The sequence below is a fragment of the Manis javanica genome, chromosome 3 (assembly GCF_040802235.1).
Source record: "Manis javanica isolate MJ-LG chromosome 3, MJ_LKY, whole genome shotgun sequence".
NCBI lineage: Eukaryota > Metazoa > Chordata > Mammalia > Pholidota > Manidae > Manis > Manis javanica.
Genome location: NC_133158.1, coordinates 52619382 through 52636799, shown reverse-complemented (window position 1 = coordinate 52636799; position 17418 = coordinate 52619382). Strand labels below are relative to the sequence as shown.

General features: G+C 40.8%; 1 protein-coding gene across 13 annotated transcripts in view; it reads right to left on the bottom strand.

Annotated features, from left to right (window-relative positions):
- The window catches only part of TIAM1 (TIAM Rac1 associated GEF 1), a 393313-nt gene that overhangs the window by 28300 nt on the left and 347595 nt on the right, over positions 1-17418 (bottom strand). For all 13 annotated transcript variants that reach the window (XM_073231434.1, XM_073231433.1, XM_073231432.1 and 10 more), the window contains 6 exons: positions 15220-15399; positions 14220-14288; positions 13790-13915; positions 8818-8926; positions 5550-5729; positions 5342-5460 (listed from right to left, as the gene is read on the bottom strand). In XM_073231434.1, coding sequence (XP_073087535.1) covers positions 5342-5460; positions 5550-5729; positions 8818-8926; positions 13790-13915; positions 14220-14288; positions 15220-15399 — 783 coding nt within the window. The remainder of the gene's footprint in view (positions 1-5341; positions 5461-5549; positions 5730-8817; positions 8927-13789; positions 13916-14219; positions 14289-15219; positions 15400-17418) is intronic.

Below are 17418 nucleotides of genomic sequence, written 5' to 3'. Positions count from 1 at the left end.
ATACAGATGGCCAACAGACACATGAAAAGATGCTCCACATCGCTAATTATCAGAGAAATGCAAATTAAAACTACAATGAGGTATCACCTCACACCAGTAAGGATAGCTGCCATCCAAAAGACAAACAACAACAAATGTTGGCGAGGCTGTGGAGAAAGGGGAACCCTCCTACACTGCTGGTGGGAATGTAAATTAGTTCAACCATTGTGGAAAGCAGTATGGAGGTTCATCAAAATGCTCAAAACAGACCTACCATTTGACCCAGGAATTCCACTCCTAGGAATTTACCCTAATAACGCAGCAATCAAGTTTGAGAAAGACAGATGCACCCCTATGTTTATCGCAGCACTATTTATAATAGCCAAGAATTGGAAGCAACCTAAATGTCCATCGGTAGATGAATGGATAAAGAAGATGTGGTACATATACACAATGGAATACTATTCAGCCATAAGAAGTGGAAAAATCCAACCATTTGCAGCAACATGGATGGAGCTGGAGAGTATTATGCTCAGTGAAATAAGCCAAGCAGAGAAAGAGAAATACCAAATGATTTCACTCATCTGAGGAGTGTAAGAACAAAGGAAAAACTGAAGGAACAAAACAGCAGCAGAATTACAGAACCCAAAAATGGACTAACAGGTACCAAAGGGAAAGGAACTGGGGAGGATGGGTGGGCAGGGAGGGATAAGGGTGGGGGAGAAGAAGGGGGTATTAAGATTAGCATGCATGGGGGGGAGGGAGAAAGGGGAGGGTGGGCTGCACACCACAGAGAGGACAACATTTTGCTAAGCTGATGGACAGTAACCGTAATGTGGTTGTTAGGGGGGACCTGATATAGGGGAGAGCATAGTAAACATAGTACTCTTCATGTAAGTGTAGATAAAAGATTAAAAAAAAAAAGGGAAGAAAGAAAGAAAAGGGGGATTATTCCTTGATAGGATAAAACTATTGGTAAACCAAAGATCAACGCATGCTTTAAATATCCTTAATGTTGATCATTTAAAGGGTGTCAGATGATAAGCTATGGAGGTACTCTTTTCTGATAATACTCCTTTCTCTTAATAAAAAGAAAAAACAAAAGGCAGTCCCTGTGTGCTGACCTCCAATGAGTTCTGCACAGTGGTATAGAGGGCATGTCAAAGTGTGGGCAAAGGGTCTGTTTGTTTCTATGCAGAAGATCAAGGCCTAGCTTGGATACCCAGAAAATGAACTAAGATACGATATGAGGAGGAGCTTCCGGCATCAGCACTCTCTGGAGGACTCGTGCCGGGGGATGATCATCAAAAAGCCTCCACAGGGATCCGGGCAATGCTGCGGTTGTGGCTGCGTCCACCCCACCGTTTCCTGGACTTGCCATTGGAATGTCTAGGCTGGCATGTGCATACAGTGAGACAACGAATTTGACCAGATCTGTACTGTTGGATCTCAACCAGGAGTTGGGAGGGGTGCAAGTTGTAGCACTCCAAAATCTTATGACTATAGACTATCTACGGTTAAAAGAACATATGGGATGTTAACAGATCCCAGAAATGGGCTGCTTTAATTTGTCTGATTTTTCTCAGACTGTTCAAGTACAGTAGGACAATATCCATCATATCATAGACAAATTTTCACGAATGCCTAGGGTGCCTAAATGGTTTTGTTGGCTTCTCTGGAGATGGATGGTAATTATAGATTTGCTTTGTTTATGTCACCGTATTCCTATTATGTTAATATGTGTGTGCAAATTAGTTAGTAGTTTAAAACCTATACATACTTAAGGTACTCTACAAGAAGATATGTCAAAGAAATAATCAATCCTCCCATGTTTTCTTCCATATGCTACCTCTATAGCTTTTCTTCTTCCTTCCTAATTACAACCCTTAAATAGAATTCGTACCTCATATCAAATTTACCAAGTATCATAATTTCTCCAGGTGGTAAAGATACCTCGAGACAAGTGCTGGGCATAGAAGCCACAGGGCATAAATCTGCAAAGAAGTAAAAAGCTAACCTTTTCAAACAATATGGCTTCTCTCTCACTTACCAACTTTACATTTCCCTGTATGGCCCCAGAAGATGACTGGTTAGCCAGAGACGGGTAAGATTCCTCAAGGGAGGAACAACCTAAGACAGGCACAGTCGCAGGGGGGCCATCAGGTGAGAAATTGGGGATCAACAGAGGTAAGGCTCAGAACCTCACCCCCCCCTGCTTTGAGAGAAATCTTCTGCATCCATGGATGTTTTGCTGCCCTTGTCTAGCCTGGATTAATACTTAGTCCATAGGCACACACCTGATCATCTGATCATCTACATTTGCCCTCTTACAGCACTAAACTATGTTTTCTACCTTTATCTTGCATCTACCTACCACTTCAGCATTTTATTAAAAATAAAAATAATAATAATAATAAAGGGAGAAATGTGGGATCCACATATAAATCAAGTATAAAAATCAAACAAATATTCATATTTGACCTGATTGTTTATAGTTCATAATGCGTGATCAAAACCGAATGTTTCTGTGATGACTGCCCTTGTACTGTTCACCATGTAAGAACTTGTTCGTTGCTTCAGAAGATTGGAGACTGTCGAGAATTAGGCTTGAGATGGATTAATGATTGTGCATTGAGCATTGACTCCCCTATACAGAATTTTATTGTTGTTAACAACCATTTGATCAATAAATATGAGAGATGCCCTCTCAAAAAAAAGAAAGAAAAAATGTTAACTGAAAAAAAAAACAGGATAAAAGAATACATAATTCCATTAATTAAAATTCAAAAAGAGAAAAAAAATAAAAATACAAAAAATAAAAGGGAACTCCGATGATCAGGAATCACATTTGTGACAATCAGGACAACTTGTATACCCCCAACTGCCTGCCTCTCTAAGTCCCTGCAGTTGTTCCCGTATACGCTGCAGGCAGTGTTATGGATTTGTAACTGGTCTTGGCACAGAGCATACCATTTCCCCAGCACCCACTCTCCCCAGGGTTTTGTGTTTGTGGAATCAAGACCATTCCATCCTTTCCAGTTTGAAGGCCATTCTCCTCAACAGAAGAAAAAGAGATGCAATAGAATGTGACTCCTTTCCCTTGAGTGATCAATTGTCTTTGGCTGTTATACCTCTGGCCCCTTTTCGGGCCTGTTTCTTTCCTATTCTTTTAGTGCTAAAACATAATCTTTTCTGGCTTTCTTTGGCATCTTTTCCAAACCTCTATTATGGGCTTCGGACATCCTAATACTGACATAGGATTTTCCTACTTCTTAATGCTGGTATACAGTCAAATACCCCTCTTATCTTTCATATATATATATATATATATATATATATGTATATATATATATATATATTTTTTTTTTTACAAAGTCTCAGCTCATAAAAGACTACTTTGTATAGCACTGTATCTCTTTATTCCTCGCCGGGAAGATTTCTTACTTGATTGCCAGTTTCATTTTAGAGGACAGGCAGTTTCACCAAAGTCATATTCCCTTCTATAGTCTCTGACTTTTGAATCATATTCATCTTTTTTTCGAAATTCTTTGCAATTCACAGTCCACATCACCTTCTAGTCTTTAGCATAATGGTCCTGTGCTCCCAAGATTATTAAAATCCAAAAATTAATTTAACATACAATGAAAAGTATAATGAAATATAATGAAAATGTTCATTTCCATGACCTGAGAAAACTCACTCCTGTCAAAATGAAATAAACTAAAATACAGGGATGGAGGTAAAGTCTTAAAATCCAAATGTTTGCAGTACTTATTAGCCACAGTACTCAATAAATGAAGCCAAAAGAATTGCCCAATGATAGGAATTAACTAAAAAAAAGTGTCATACTACACAATAATTTAAGTGATTCTTTTGAGTATTTTAAAATAACAGGAAGATGCTTTGCTTAATATTTAAAAAACAAGATATAAAATTAATTCAAAATATAATTTTGAGCATATACATATAATTTTTTAAAAATAAAAATAAACATCCAGACACTAAGAACATTTAAGCTCTGTGTTTTGAGATAGGAGATAGTTTTTCTTCTTGTCTTATTCTGTATTTAATAAGCATGTTTTTCTTATTATAAAAGTTTTATAAGAAAACAAGGACTAAATCCAGAGTTATCTCTTTTCTACATGTGGACTGATTAAATTATCTGCAGAGTAAACTGAAAATATTCTGCTTTGCTGGTAATGTCACGTAGAAAAAGTAAATTGTGTTTCAGTGAGAACTATGCATCCTCTAGAGCATACCCGCCTGGACTATCAGATGCCAACAGCGTGCAGCTCTTTATAAGATCTAGGGAATGGATAAACATGGAAATGCTGGCAGTCTGCTCGTGACCTAACTGTCTTCCTCCCACTATGGAAAACCCAGTTTGTCTCCACTTAGAAATCATCTTCACATTTCTTCCCTTCCTACGTACACCTGTGCTGTTTTGAATTTACCACTGAATTGTTACCACATCTGCCTGGTTCCCTCAGATCATATGAGTAAATTAAGTTCCTTCATATGTGGTCGTTTTTACATCATCAAACTTGTTTCCCTGAGGACATAAAAATGAACCTGTATACCAACCCTTTATACCTGTCAAGATAAGGCTGTTTCCTCTGTCTAGACTAAGCAGCCGGGCTCTGCCCCACCCCAGCCTCTTGCCTTTTTAACCCTCCTTCCAATCTTAATGTTCCCCCTCAGCTTTCTTGGTTTATCTTTTTTGAAGCAGAACGCAAAGCCAAGGACAACATTCCAGGTGGGTATATAGAGGCATCGATGAATATTATTACTAACATACCCTTCTGATCTCAGTATTCTTGGCGCTTTTATTCCCATACACTCTTATTGACTCAGGCATGTACAGTTCAGCCTGTTTTTCTCAGTTCCTGTCACTGGTTTGTCCCAGTAGGCTTTCAGGTAGGATTAGGAAACAGATTCAGAGTCATCTGCAGCTTCCATTCATTCAGCAAGCATTTACTGAGCACCTACCACACCCCAGGATTGTTCTGATCTCTGGGGCTACAGCCTAGGCCTTCAGCGGTGCTTATGGAAACAGTACCAATACGGCAAGTTACTCTCACACTTAGAGACCGAAACCAGAGGTCCTGAGAGTGAAGGGGTGGGAATCAGGAACCACATATTTTTAAGTACTAAAGAAATAATATTAAGAATTAAAGAAATGCATTAAGAAATAATTCAGCTGAGGAAGAAAATTCACATCGTAGCCTTGGATTAAAGAGTAAAAAAGATCCACCAACTAGACCCATATATTTGTAGCGGTTTTACTTACAAATAACACCTTAAAAAAATAATCACACCAACCCAGTTTCACTGACAGGTGTCTTGACGAGAGGGTCCTTACCTCTTTCTTCTCACCAGTCTGTTCAGCGATTAGCTGGTCGAACACGGCCCCAAATTCTTCATGAATTTTCTGCATCTCGTTGATATGACTTGCCACCTTGTTCATGGTCTTGATGGCCACTAGAAGAAAACAGGTGGTGCGATGCAAACCCTAGACGGCTGCGGAGACACGAGCAAGGGGCAGGGTGCTTCAGGGGCCCGGGGCTCACCGTCCAGATGGTAGTGCTCCTCGCTCTCCGCGTCCGTCAGAGCAAACAGCTCCTTCAGCAGAAGCGGGTACTTGAGGATCCTCTGGATGGGCTTGATGAGGTAAGACTCGAGAGTGGACGAGTGCTGCCGTCGCGGGTTCTGGGCGTCCAGGAACGCCTTGAAGGCTGGGTCCGTCCTGGCTGGGAGAGTTTGAACACCGCTGTCAGAGGGGAGGTCCGGGAGACCCCTTCTCACCGCCCCGCCCACTTACTCCAGGGCGCTTTCCCACGGGGCTCAGCGGAGCACGGGGTGCGGGAGGAAGGAGGGCGGGGCAGCACCCAGGGACAACTGAAGGGCCTGTCAGTTAGGCTCGTGTGTCTGTTTATTCGGGGGAGTAACAGGGTTTGAGTTGAGGGACCATGGGGTATAAGTCCTACACACTTGGATTTTCAGGGGCCGCTGCTTGTCCTCCTTGCATGAAGAATGCCTCCTTATTCTGGTATTCTGACATCTGGGGCCTTTCAGACCGTGGGGGGCCTGCCCCCGCCCTGGCAAACCAGTTCCTGCGGAGAGTACTGACCCGAGAGAACGCGTTTCACACGGAAACCAACCCCGCAGGGCCCCTCACACCCCTACCCCCTCTGTGGGGCTCTCACACTCTGGGCCCCAAGTCCCTGGCACTAACAGCCTCAGGGCCAGGACCGGAGAACCCGGGACAGCCCCTACACCCCAGAGCCTGCTCAGATTATTCTCGGCAGCCAGTCCGAGGCCGGCTTACCCTGCGTTGCCCATTCCTTCTCACAGAAACCACAGTAAAGGCTCCTGCCCATGTCTTCCCCTCACTCCCTCTGCCCCTGACCGGCCCTGGTGTGGAGGCGCTTCCTCGTGGGGCCCCTGCCCCATGTGGCGGCCCCTCCTCCTGGGGTCCACGGGTGACAAACTGTGTTTTCCATTGCAGTCATCCCCCGATGTATTGGCCTCACCGTGTCTGAATAACACAAAAGCCTTATATCTTAAACACTCCTTATCCTGGTTTTCCTAATGTTTCAAGCATTTCGTTGCTGGCAGAATCTCTTGAGAAAAGGCAGGAGGAAAACACCAGCAGCACCCTGCAGCTGTCATAAGTGGAGCAGGGCTGGTTCTCCCGCAGTGGAAGCCTTATAAGATCTGTTTTATGTTAATTCAGGCCTACCAGCTATTAGAGTCCCAGGGCAGGCCCTGCTGCCCAGGCCCGTGGCTCCCTCCGAAGGGAACATACATCCGACCTCACATAACCTAGAAGTACTCTCCTCCCCAGCCGGGCTCCCGCCTGCATCCTGGCTGGGCTGAGAAGCACCTCTGGGGAGCTGGGGTCCCCAGACAAGCAGAGTTACCTGCTGCTGGGCAGTTAGAAGACAAGATTAATGTCTTCTAGGTGCAAAGACATAGTGGCCAGGGAGTCTGAACAGAAGGCAGAAAATGTAAAGAAAGGACAACATATCAAGCTAACCTCACTGAGGACACACATTTTTTTTTTTAAACTTCTGGAAACAGTGTACTTCCATCTCTAGCACTTAGGAATGTATGCTAAGACCCAGAAGATGCTTAAGAGGGCATCACGAAATTTTTAAATATTCTTTATCATTATTGGATTCGACCACCATTTCTTTCTTCCAAAGAACAAATCCGAGGAGACCAAGGACACTGGCATGAGTGGCCTGTGTGCAGGGGGAAGCAAGGCCCGCCGAGCGCCAATGCACAAGGAAGCTGTGGCTTCCACGGGACAGCACAAGCCTCAGTTGTGTCTTGAACGGGCCTAGGAATCTCCCCCAAATCCTCAAGTCCAAAAATATGGCCATGGGGATTTCATGTCAGGACAAAAGAGGGCACAGTTCTCGATCTTTGTGATCCACCAGAGTGCCCCTCCCAACCACCCCAGCTGTGAGTCTGTTAAGATTCATCAATGGGCACTTTATGTTCTCCAAGAGTTCTCTTCACCCTCTTGGCACATTTGGCCATCAGGAAAATGTAGGTCATACCTACTGTTTTAGCAGATAGTTTTGAAAGACAGGGTAATATTTTTCAGGTACAAAAATGTTACTGAATTAAGAAAAATCCTCAGTGGCAGAATTTCATCTATTTGAATGAGTAAAAACAAATTGCTCTAAGGACTATAAGGACTACAATGACTAAATAATTTAACAGTAGAGTAAAGCACTCTAGAATTGTTACATTAACAATCTCATAACAATTGGCATTGTTAAAGTTTAAACACACACACACACACACACACACACAGAACTATAGGACCAATACAGCACATATGAAAACACAGTCTAGGTGAGAATATAGCATAGGTCAGATAGCATGACAAAAGAAATTCCCAGGTTCACATTAAATCTTTGTGCTGAGCGAGAACTCTACTGCATTGACTATCTCTACCATTAAGTATGTCATTATCTGGGGCAGGCTCTTTTTTATCTAGAGACCTGCATGCACTAATATTTTACATAATAGGTTTTAAATGAAGTCAAGTCATTCTCTTTTGGCAGCAAAGTATTAACTTGAGTGAATTATTTACATATTCAGGGACCAGATGGGCAGCTGTTTATCTAACTGCTACAGTGAAGGATTAAGGAAAAGCAGCCTGATTTCCAGAGATTCCTTGAAATCAAACTTTCTGTTGGTTACACTGTTTACCAAGAAACTTTTCCTTAATCCTGTTACCTATCACCAACAACCACGTGCTGAACTATGGAAATAAAAATGACTTTCTAGAGACTCTCAGAATGGTCCAGCATCTTCCCAGAACACTTAACAAAAAGGAGCTGGCCATAAAAATTCCACTGTGCTCTGTGCAAAATATAATTGCAACTCGAGCAACTTTCATGAATAATCGAAACATCTTTAGTAATGATGGTGGCTATCATCATACAGCTAGAAACAAAACAGGTAAGAGAAAGATGAAACTCTACAAAACAGGTGTATATGAAATGTGGTAGGTTATAATTAAGTTAATGAAAGAGGAATAAAACAAGGAATCCCTAAACCCCCTGTGTTTTGCATAATTGCAAAATGACCCATCAATTCTGGCCCCAAATAGCTGAGTCAAAACTTTAATTCACCGAACTGTTCACTGAAGCTACTTAATGCATTTTATTACTCAGTACCCATATTTGTGGCTTGTTGGAACATCTGCTTGGCACATCAATGACTCTAGATTTCTGACCAAAGTCCCCAACTACACACACACACATAAATGTGAATCAGTAATTGACATGCCCACCTGCCAGTCCTCATGGGCCTTACCTTTCACCAGGACCTTGGGGACCTTCGTGTGGCTGGCGCAGAAGGCACTGTAGAGCTTGAAGCGGTCAGCATAATACAGAAAGGATCCCCCCAGAGAAAACAGCACTTTCTGGGTTTGATCAGAAAAACACAGTTAGTTCCTTTTCCTCCTCACCTGGAAACATCAGCAAGATGCAGCAGGGAGCACATGGACCATCCTCCCCACAAATCAGCATCAGTCACAGCCTTTCTCTGCTTGTGGTCAGCCAGAAACTGCCCATCAGAAAGTAGACAGGCTTACAGATCTGTGTAACAGATGCTGCATTTGGCCTTCTCCATAACTACAGTGGTGATGTCACTGGTTTTCCAGGCCTGTGTCTTTAAATGACCTATCTGGAATGTTTGAATGTTAACAAGCAAATGTGCATGGCATTCTGGAAAAAGTAGAAATCTCCTGAAATCTGAGTCTCATTAGTACCTGCTGGAAGGCAGAAAATGTATGCATCCCTAAAAATAGAAAACACATTCCCCTGATCACTAACTCCACCCCCTCTATCACCATTCTCTCTACTTGTAGGGAGCAGACAAGAACGTAAGAATTACACTTAGTAGAAAAAAACCAGCTCAACTATGGGAATTAGGTGTCATCTTCCCAGCCCATACCCTCTGCCCCAAGGAGATCAAAACTCGGTAGAAGCCTTCTCTATAAGGCATTTAATACACCTGAAGAGGGAAACTTCTTATCCTACACATTTTATATAACTATACATATACACATATATATGAAACAAGTCTCAGAAAAATATCTCCTAAGTTTCACCTTGATCTAGTCTTGTTCAGAGAGAGAGGTATTCCTTATTCAGCCTTAGAATTAAAAGTTAAGTTCCAAGCAAAAATGAGTTTTGGATTTGAATGATAAATTGAGTTCCCAACGTACAATTTATCTAATAAACAAAACAGAGAATTCAGATAGACTGTCTACTAATGACAAGTTTATTTTGAACCACACCTATTGGTAATTAGAGGCCTAAATGTGTTTCCTACATGTTCTACTTCTCCTCTCTTACTTTTCAAGCCCCAAGCCCCCAAGGCTCACTGTCTTGACTCAGAGGGTACCCAGTACATCTGACTCTATACGTATAGCTATCCTTTGTGCCAGAGTTAATAAATGACCAAGAAAAGTTGTGGAAGAAAAAGATCTAAATTAACCCCTCACTTTCACCCAGTTGTGTCATTCACTTGCTTAACTTAGCATTTATTTAGCACTTAACATATAGCAACCACAGATAGAACAGTAAGGTATTAATTTATTCTTCTGGCCTTAAAAAATGATCTCAGGGCACAAAGTGTGCACAAGTATGAGTGGTTCCTACATTAAGACTGCATTTCCCCCAAGTTTCTCTTCTGTAGGACTTCATAGAGCCTCCTCTTTGGCTAATGGACATTGTAAAATTCCAAGAGGAAATTTTATCAAAAGTTATTTGACCTCAGAACTAATTTTTTTTTCCCTAATATACTGCCTTAAGAATAGTGTTCTATGATACACAGTTTGAATGTCTTAACAAGTTTTCATATTTTTGGCCAAATACACAATCAGGACTTAAACAGAGCAGCAATGGTGGAAACCGAGAGCAATAAGGTTTGGGAGGGAACACTGACTATCCAGGAGCCAACTCAGAGGAACTGAAGAGAAGCCCCAGGGCCATGAATATTCAATGTGCACCTGTTGTCTTGCCTTGTCAGATTTCGTAATAAACCAGTAAAGTGCAAGTCAGGGAAGAGGGTCCCAGTGACTGCTTAGAGTAAACTTGGTAAAAGAATCAAACACCAATCCCTCCCTAGACCAACTGCTCATAGCGCAGCCATGTTCACATCAGTGCTGTGAACCACATTCTCTTTAAGTGGTTAACTGGACTGAAACTCAAGAAGTGGCCCCACAGCAAGAGCCTGGTGAATGAGTATAATTGAGGTGAGATAGTTTAGATTAAAACCAAGTGTTTTCAAGTATGTCCATATTCATTTTCATTATACTCCTGCATTAAGCAACTCTTTTGATTAGCTACAGACTCTTGGCCCTTATCATGGGTTTTGATTGTCCTCCTAAGTAATTCACTAATTTAGAAAAAAATATATATCATTACAAACAGAAACCAATAAACGGAAGTATTTTTCAAATGGAGAACCACCCCAAAGGGGAAGAAAATGAACTAACCCCAGCAATATTTGAACACAAAAAAGTAAACTATCTGCAGTATTTAGGGCTAAAGGGATATTTATGCCTATAATTTACTCTTAAATGGTTGAGGGAAAATAATTATATCCTACACAGACATAGACACATGCATACATACAGGCAGGAGACAGGAAGGGAGGGGCAGGGTAAAGCAATATGCTCAAGTGCTCAGGGTGTCCAGGAATTCTTTCTACTGTTCTTGCAACTTTCTGTAAATTTAAAGTTATATCTAAAAACACACAGTTGATTCTTGAACAACACAGGTTGGAACTGTGCAGATCCACTTATACACCAATTTTCAAAAATAAATATATTGGAACTTTTTTTTGGAAATTTGCGACTATTTGAAAACATTTTCTTTTTTCTAGCTTATTTTATTGTAAGAAAAAGAATACTTTATTATAAGAAAGTAATACAAAAAAGTAAGCTAGAGAACATTACGTGTTACAATGTATACGTGTATAATGTTACAATACACAACAGTAAAATAAGTGTTAATCAACTGTTCATGCAATTGGTAAGGCTTCCAGTCAACAGTTGGCTATTAGTTGATCAGTTCTGGGGGAGTCAAAAGGTATACATGGAGTTTTGACTGTGTAGGACAGCACCCTTAACCCCAATGTTGTTCAAGTATCAATTGTATATAATAACATATAATTATATAATCATGTATTTAACTGGATCTGTATGTGTGTATTTATTCTAAATAGTTTCTCTCGCAGAAGCACTGTAAAGCGATGGTATAAAAAACCCACATTGAGGTAGAAGGGGTAGTCTTCATCTCAATTCTTAAACTTGTATACTAATACTACAGAGCCAGATTTCTGCAAGTATCAGAAATGAGTCAAAGTGTACAGTGGCCCACACATACATGGACAACTGAACCCAAGTTCACCATAACTGCAAAATTAGTTCAGTGGAAAAGGATAAAAGGATAGTTTATTTCGATGAATAGTGCTAGAAAATTTAGACATTTATATGCAAAAAATATACCTCACACCATAACAAATTTAATTCAAAATGACCAGAGACCTAACCATAAATGCAAACTACAAAACTTCTGGGAGAAATCAGGAGAGAATCTTTATGACCCTGGTTTAGGCAAAGCTTTCACAAACATGACACCAAAAGTATAGCTCAAAAAAGGAAAAACTTGAAAAATGACACTTCAGCAAAATTTAAAACTTCAGATCTTTGAGAGACACTGTATGACAAGAAAAAATACTTAACAAATCATAGATCTGGAAAAGGACTCATTCAAAATATATAAAGAACTCTAGACACTCATTAGTAAGAAACACATAACCCAATAAAACTAATGGGCAAATGATTTGAATAGATACTGCACCAAAGAAGATATATTGAAGCCAATTAACACATAAAAATATGCTCAGTGTCATGTCATCAGGGAAATTAAAATTAAAGCCACAAAGAGGTGCTAATACATACCTGTTAGGATGGCTAAATTAAAAAGTGTGACCATGGCCTCCCCATCAGAGTGAGGAAAAACTGCTGGTGGGAATGTCCACTGGCACAACCACTTAGGAAACAGCTTGGCAGTGTCTTAAAAGTTAAACATACATATACTACATGATCCAACCAGGCCACATCCAGGTGTTCACCCAAGAGAAAGGAAAGCATGTGTGCAAACTAGAACTTGGACATAACTGTTCACAGTGGCTTTATTTATAATCGCCCCAACCTGGAAACAACCCAAATGCCCAAGAAAGGTGAGAGGATAACAAATCATGGATGTCCCGTGATGGAATTCTACTCAGCGATAAAAAAGGACGAGTGAGCAATATATGCAGCAACATGGATGGAGCTCAGTGAAATTATACTGAGTCGAGGATGCATAAAAAAGGTTATATGCTTATGAGTCCACTCATATCAAATTTCAGAATGCAAACTATCTACAGTAACAGAAAGCATGGTTGCCTGTAGCTGAGAGGCAGTGAGGGGCACGAGAGAGGAATCACATTAAGAGCAGGAAAAAACATTCAGGGCTGATGATATGTTCACTCTTTCAATTGCAGAGATGGTTTGACAGGTATATACATAGGTCAAAACTCACCAATTGTACACTTTATATATGTGTGGTGTACTGTATGTCAATTACACCTTAAGCTATTTTTTAAAAGTGTATGAGGGTGACATGTAAGCCAACACCACTGTGCATGAATCAATGAGCTTTGTTGACTGGAAGTGCTGCATAAGAAATCTCTGGAATAAAGAAAAGCTAACCAAGGAGGAGGAAATTAGTATAAACATCCTCAGTAAGGTACTAGTCATAAATCTTCATTAGGGCTACAAGGACAGTATGTGCTGGAAGATTGTCTTCCTTCTGGATAATGATAAGCAGTTCCATTAAGCAAAATTTCCCAGAACAGGATGAATTAATGTGTTTACTGGAAAACCAAAGGTGCTAATCTAATTTGTTAATAAGTGTTACAGGCCATCACATAAACAGAACAGAAGGTCACAGTGTGTACATCCTGAATAGTGGAAGCTAGCTGAACCAGTTTGATACAGGTTGATGGTACTGGTTTTACCTTAGCCAGACAAGCACGGCACAGTTCCCCCTCGGACTCTCTGTAGGAACTGACCCCACTGGTGGTCCAAGGAAGACAATACCATGATCACAACAACTTGATCAGAATGCCTCCTACCATGTGTTATCAGGAGAGTCAACTTGACCTACAGCGTAACCCACCCAAGGCATTAGCAGGCAGCCTGACACCACTTGCACATGAGAGTTACCTTAAATTGATCCACTTTCTCAAGCTTTTCCAAATCAGGTATCAGTCTCACTCCATCTTCTAGAGTTTTAAGGAATTCTACTTGAAACTCTACCATTTCCGTTAAATTTCCAAAGAGTACATCGAGCTGGAAAATGAAAAAGAATTAAACCACCTCATATTTCATTAGTGTTCAGAAACTTTATTTAAGTCTGATTTCAGTGTTTTACTATTAATACTTCTTAAGATAATGCTCCCACCACCAGAGGGTGGGGACAGTTCCCTACTTTCCCAAAGCATGCCAAAAGCTTAACAAGCCATAATTTGACCATATTTACTATAATGAAATGGATTCAAAATGCTTCCGGTATTGTGTGTGTCCCCACTCCTTCCTCATCACCAAGTCCAACTGCAGTGTGACCCTCACAGAGTTAAGACAATTTCCACCATACCTCATCCTGAGTGAGAAAAGTTTCTTTTTGAAGAGGTTTTAGGTATCTCTCCATGAGACAGTTTAAGTCCTAAGGATTGAAAGGATACCTTATTAGCACATCTAAAGAGATGTTTATAAAGAATCTAAAAGAAAAAAACAGATTATGTCCCAAATGCTATAGTCACAGTCTTAAGGTCATTAAGGTCCCTTAAAGCAGGAGCGGACCAACCTTTTCTGTAACTACTCCAGCCTTGGCAGGCCATACAGTCTCTGTCACAACTACTAAACTGCTGCTGTAATAGAAAAGCATCATAGACAACACAAAAATGAATGAGTGTGGCTGTGTTCCAATAAAACTTTATTTGTAAAAACAATCAGAGGATCGGATTTGGCCTGAGAGGGTCATAATTTGCTGACTCCTATTTAAAGATGAAAATAGATCATTAAAAATAGATCACACTGTTGTAACATATAACTAAGTATGTATTATAGGAATATATAATTATTATAGTTACAGGAATGTATTATAAATAATAATTCTATATCATACAAATAATTATGAATTATGCAGGAATAAATTACATAGTTATAGGAATGTAACTAAATATCAAAACAAGTGATAATACAATGAAAATGGAGCTGACAGCCTTCTGCCTACACTTAGGATTTGAAGATAATGTCCTTACACTTTTCAAAAACTAAATTCACTTCTAGAATTAGCTCAACAACATATTTAGAAAGGTCAAAACAATCACTTAATATTCACCATCACCTCCTTTCTCAGTCAATTGATCAATGATACATATTAAGGACTTGTGTAAGAATTGGCGTGCTTCCTTAAAGTGCAAAAGATCCAAACATTCAGGATAAAGGCCAAATGCCACAGGAGACCCAGATGTTCCTCATTACCATGATTTGGCTTTGTTGTTAGTGACAAACAGGATAAACACACAGCATCCCTCCCTTTAGCAGGAGGGAGGCAGGCCCTGCAGGAAGGGGGGCAGGAGAACAAGACGTACTTTCACGTAGGTGCGCTCCGTCTCCAGGAGCTCGCAGATCACCTTGCGCAGCTTGTCCGCATCCGTGAGCTGTCTCATGGCGGCCAGCTGAGGCCCGGAGGGGTCCTGAGGAGATGCGCTCGGATCACAGGGGTTCATCTCATGTAGACTGCGGCAAAATGCGGCCACCTGTTCCGTACTCTTCAGAGCACAGTTGAAAAGCCAAGGCAGACAAAGTTATCCTCAGGAAAGAGACCCATCTCACATCTGTTCCACATAAAAGTGTTCTTACCTGGTTAATGAAGTGCCACACATGAATGACATCTCTCTTTCCCCCAAACTGCTCCATACAAAGGCGAGCTCACTGAAAGCTCAAAATAACCAGTACAAGAGACAGCATATACGGGGTACCCACCACAGACCAGGTACTGGTCTGATGTATTTAATCCCCCCACATGGTAAGTAAGGGCTATTATCAATCCTATGTAACTGTTGAGACAACAGAGGTCCAGAGAGGTTAAGTAACTCAGCCAAGATTGCACAGCTCAAAAGTGGCAGAGCTAGGATTTGACCCAGACAGTACAGCTCAAAGCCTGTGTTCCCCACCACTTTGCAAGAAGCTTACAAAGGAAAAGATGGAGATACAGAGAAATTAAGTGCCTTTCACACAAAATACAATGCTAATTAATTATCAGACCCCAGTTAAGTGTACTATATATACACTTTACAATGCTGGAAGATAAATTTATAAGCTCTTCCTGGCTCTGCTAAAAGTCAACACTGAGGCAACTTTCTAGATAATAATAGATACCCATATTAAAAAAAAAAGTTTCAATAAGAGAGTCCAGTCTCCACCTAACCTCTGTCTGGGATGATTCAGGGGGAATGTTAGCATTCTAAGATTCTGAAATAAACCTCCCAATGCCCAGGGCACCAGCCAGAATCTCCAGGACAGGAATGCACAAGTGTTTTGTTTAGAGTTCTCCGTGGAATGAGTTCAGAGCCTATTTTGTTGCACAAAATCTAGTTTATTAGTGTTTGTTCAAATGTACCACACTACAAATGTCTGACGGCTATCTCCTTGAAGGTAGTGGCTGCCTCCTCCTACTTCTCTTCCCAGCTTCAACGGTCAAATTCATCCCCAGGCACAAGATTTCCAACAAAAGATGTGTGCAAACAAAGAATTACTTCTTTCATCACCCACGTACCCACAGGCACGTGAGAATAGCCTACCAAAAAAACACAGCTGGTGCCCAGAGCCAAAAGTCAGTGTTGGCATATTGTGCAGGGCAGAGGAACTAAAATCAAGTGTATTCTATGGGGGCAATCTTATAAACACAGAGGAAGGTAGCTAACATTAGCATGCCATCCCCTCACAAGCACATCCCAAAGAGAAGGAGGCCTGCAATAAAGAGGAGGCCTGCGATAAAGACGGCACAAGGGCATAAGCAATTAGAACCTAACGAGGATGCATGAACAACAATGCCAAGATAAGAAAGAATAGAGTCAGGACCCAAATCCACATAACAATTATTTCAATTCTTTCACAATCCCTGGCTTATTTGCTGCTAGCACTAACCCTAGTCTTAGATGCCGGAAAGGATTAGTCACCTATCAGTGGCACTGGTCAACATTCTCCAAGGAATCAGGGCTGCAGGTGCTGAATATCCCCACAAAGAATTCTCCCCTCAGTGACTGACAAAAAACACACCCAAACGGGCTGAACTGTATGGGAATTGTGTCTCAATAAGGCTGTTAAAAAAAAAAGACTCCTTGTTTTTAATGAAAGCTTGTTGCAGTAGAAATATATTAAACAGTTTTATTTAGTAACGTTAGGGTTTTACTAACTCAAAGTCATCCTTAATATACATTTGAAGACAAATGGGTTTGTTTTAAAAACTAAGGAGGAACAAACAGATCCATTTCAACAAAAATGTTCATACATCTTTTAAATGATCCAATGATAACTATAATACATAATTGCATCGTAACAGAGACATGATGGGAGGAAAAAGAAAATAAAACCTTACTGTGATGAAAATCCCATGGACAGATAGTGCTAACAGTTGCAACCGCCCTGCCCTCCAGCTTCTCCCAAACTCCCCTTAAATGCTTTGAGTTGGCATTCTGCAAAGGAGCGTAACACAACAAATGTATAACTGGCACCTTCCTTATGCAATGTTTTTCTAAATGTCCCTACAATAACCACAGTCCTCTGTC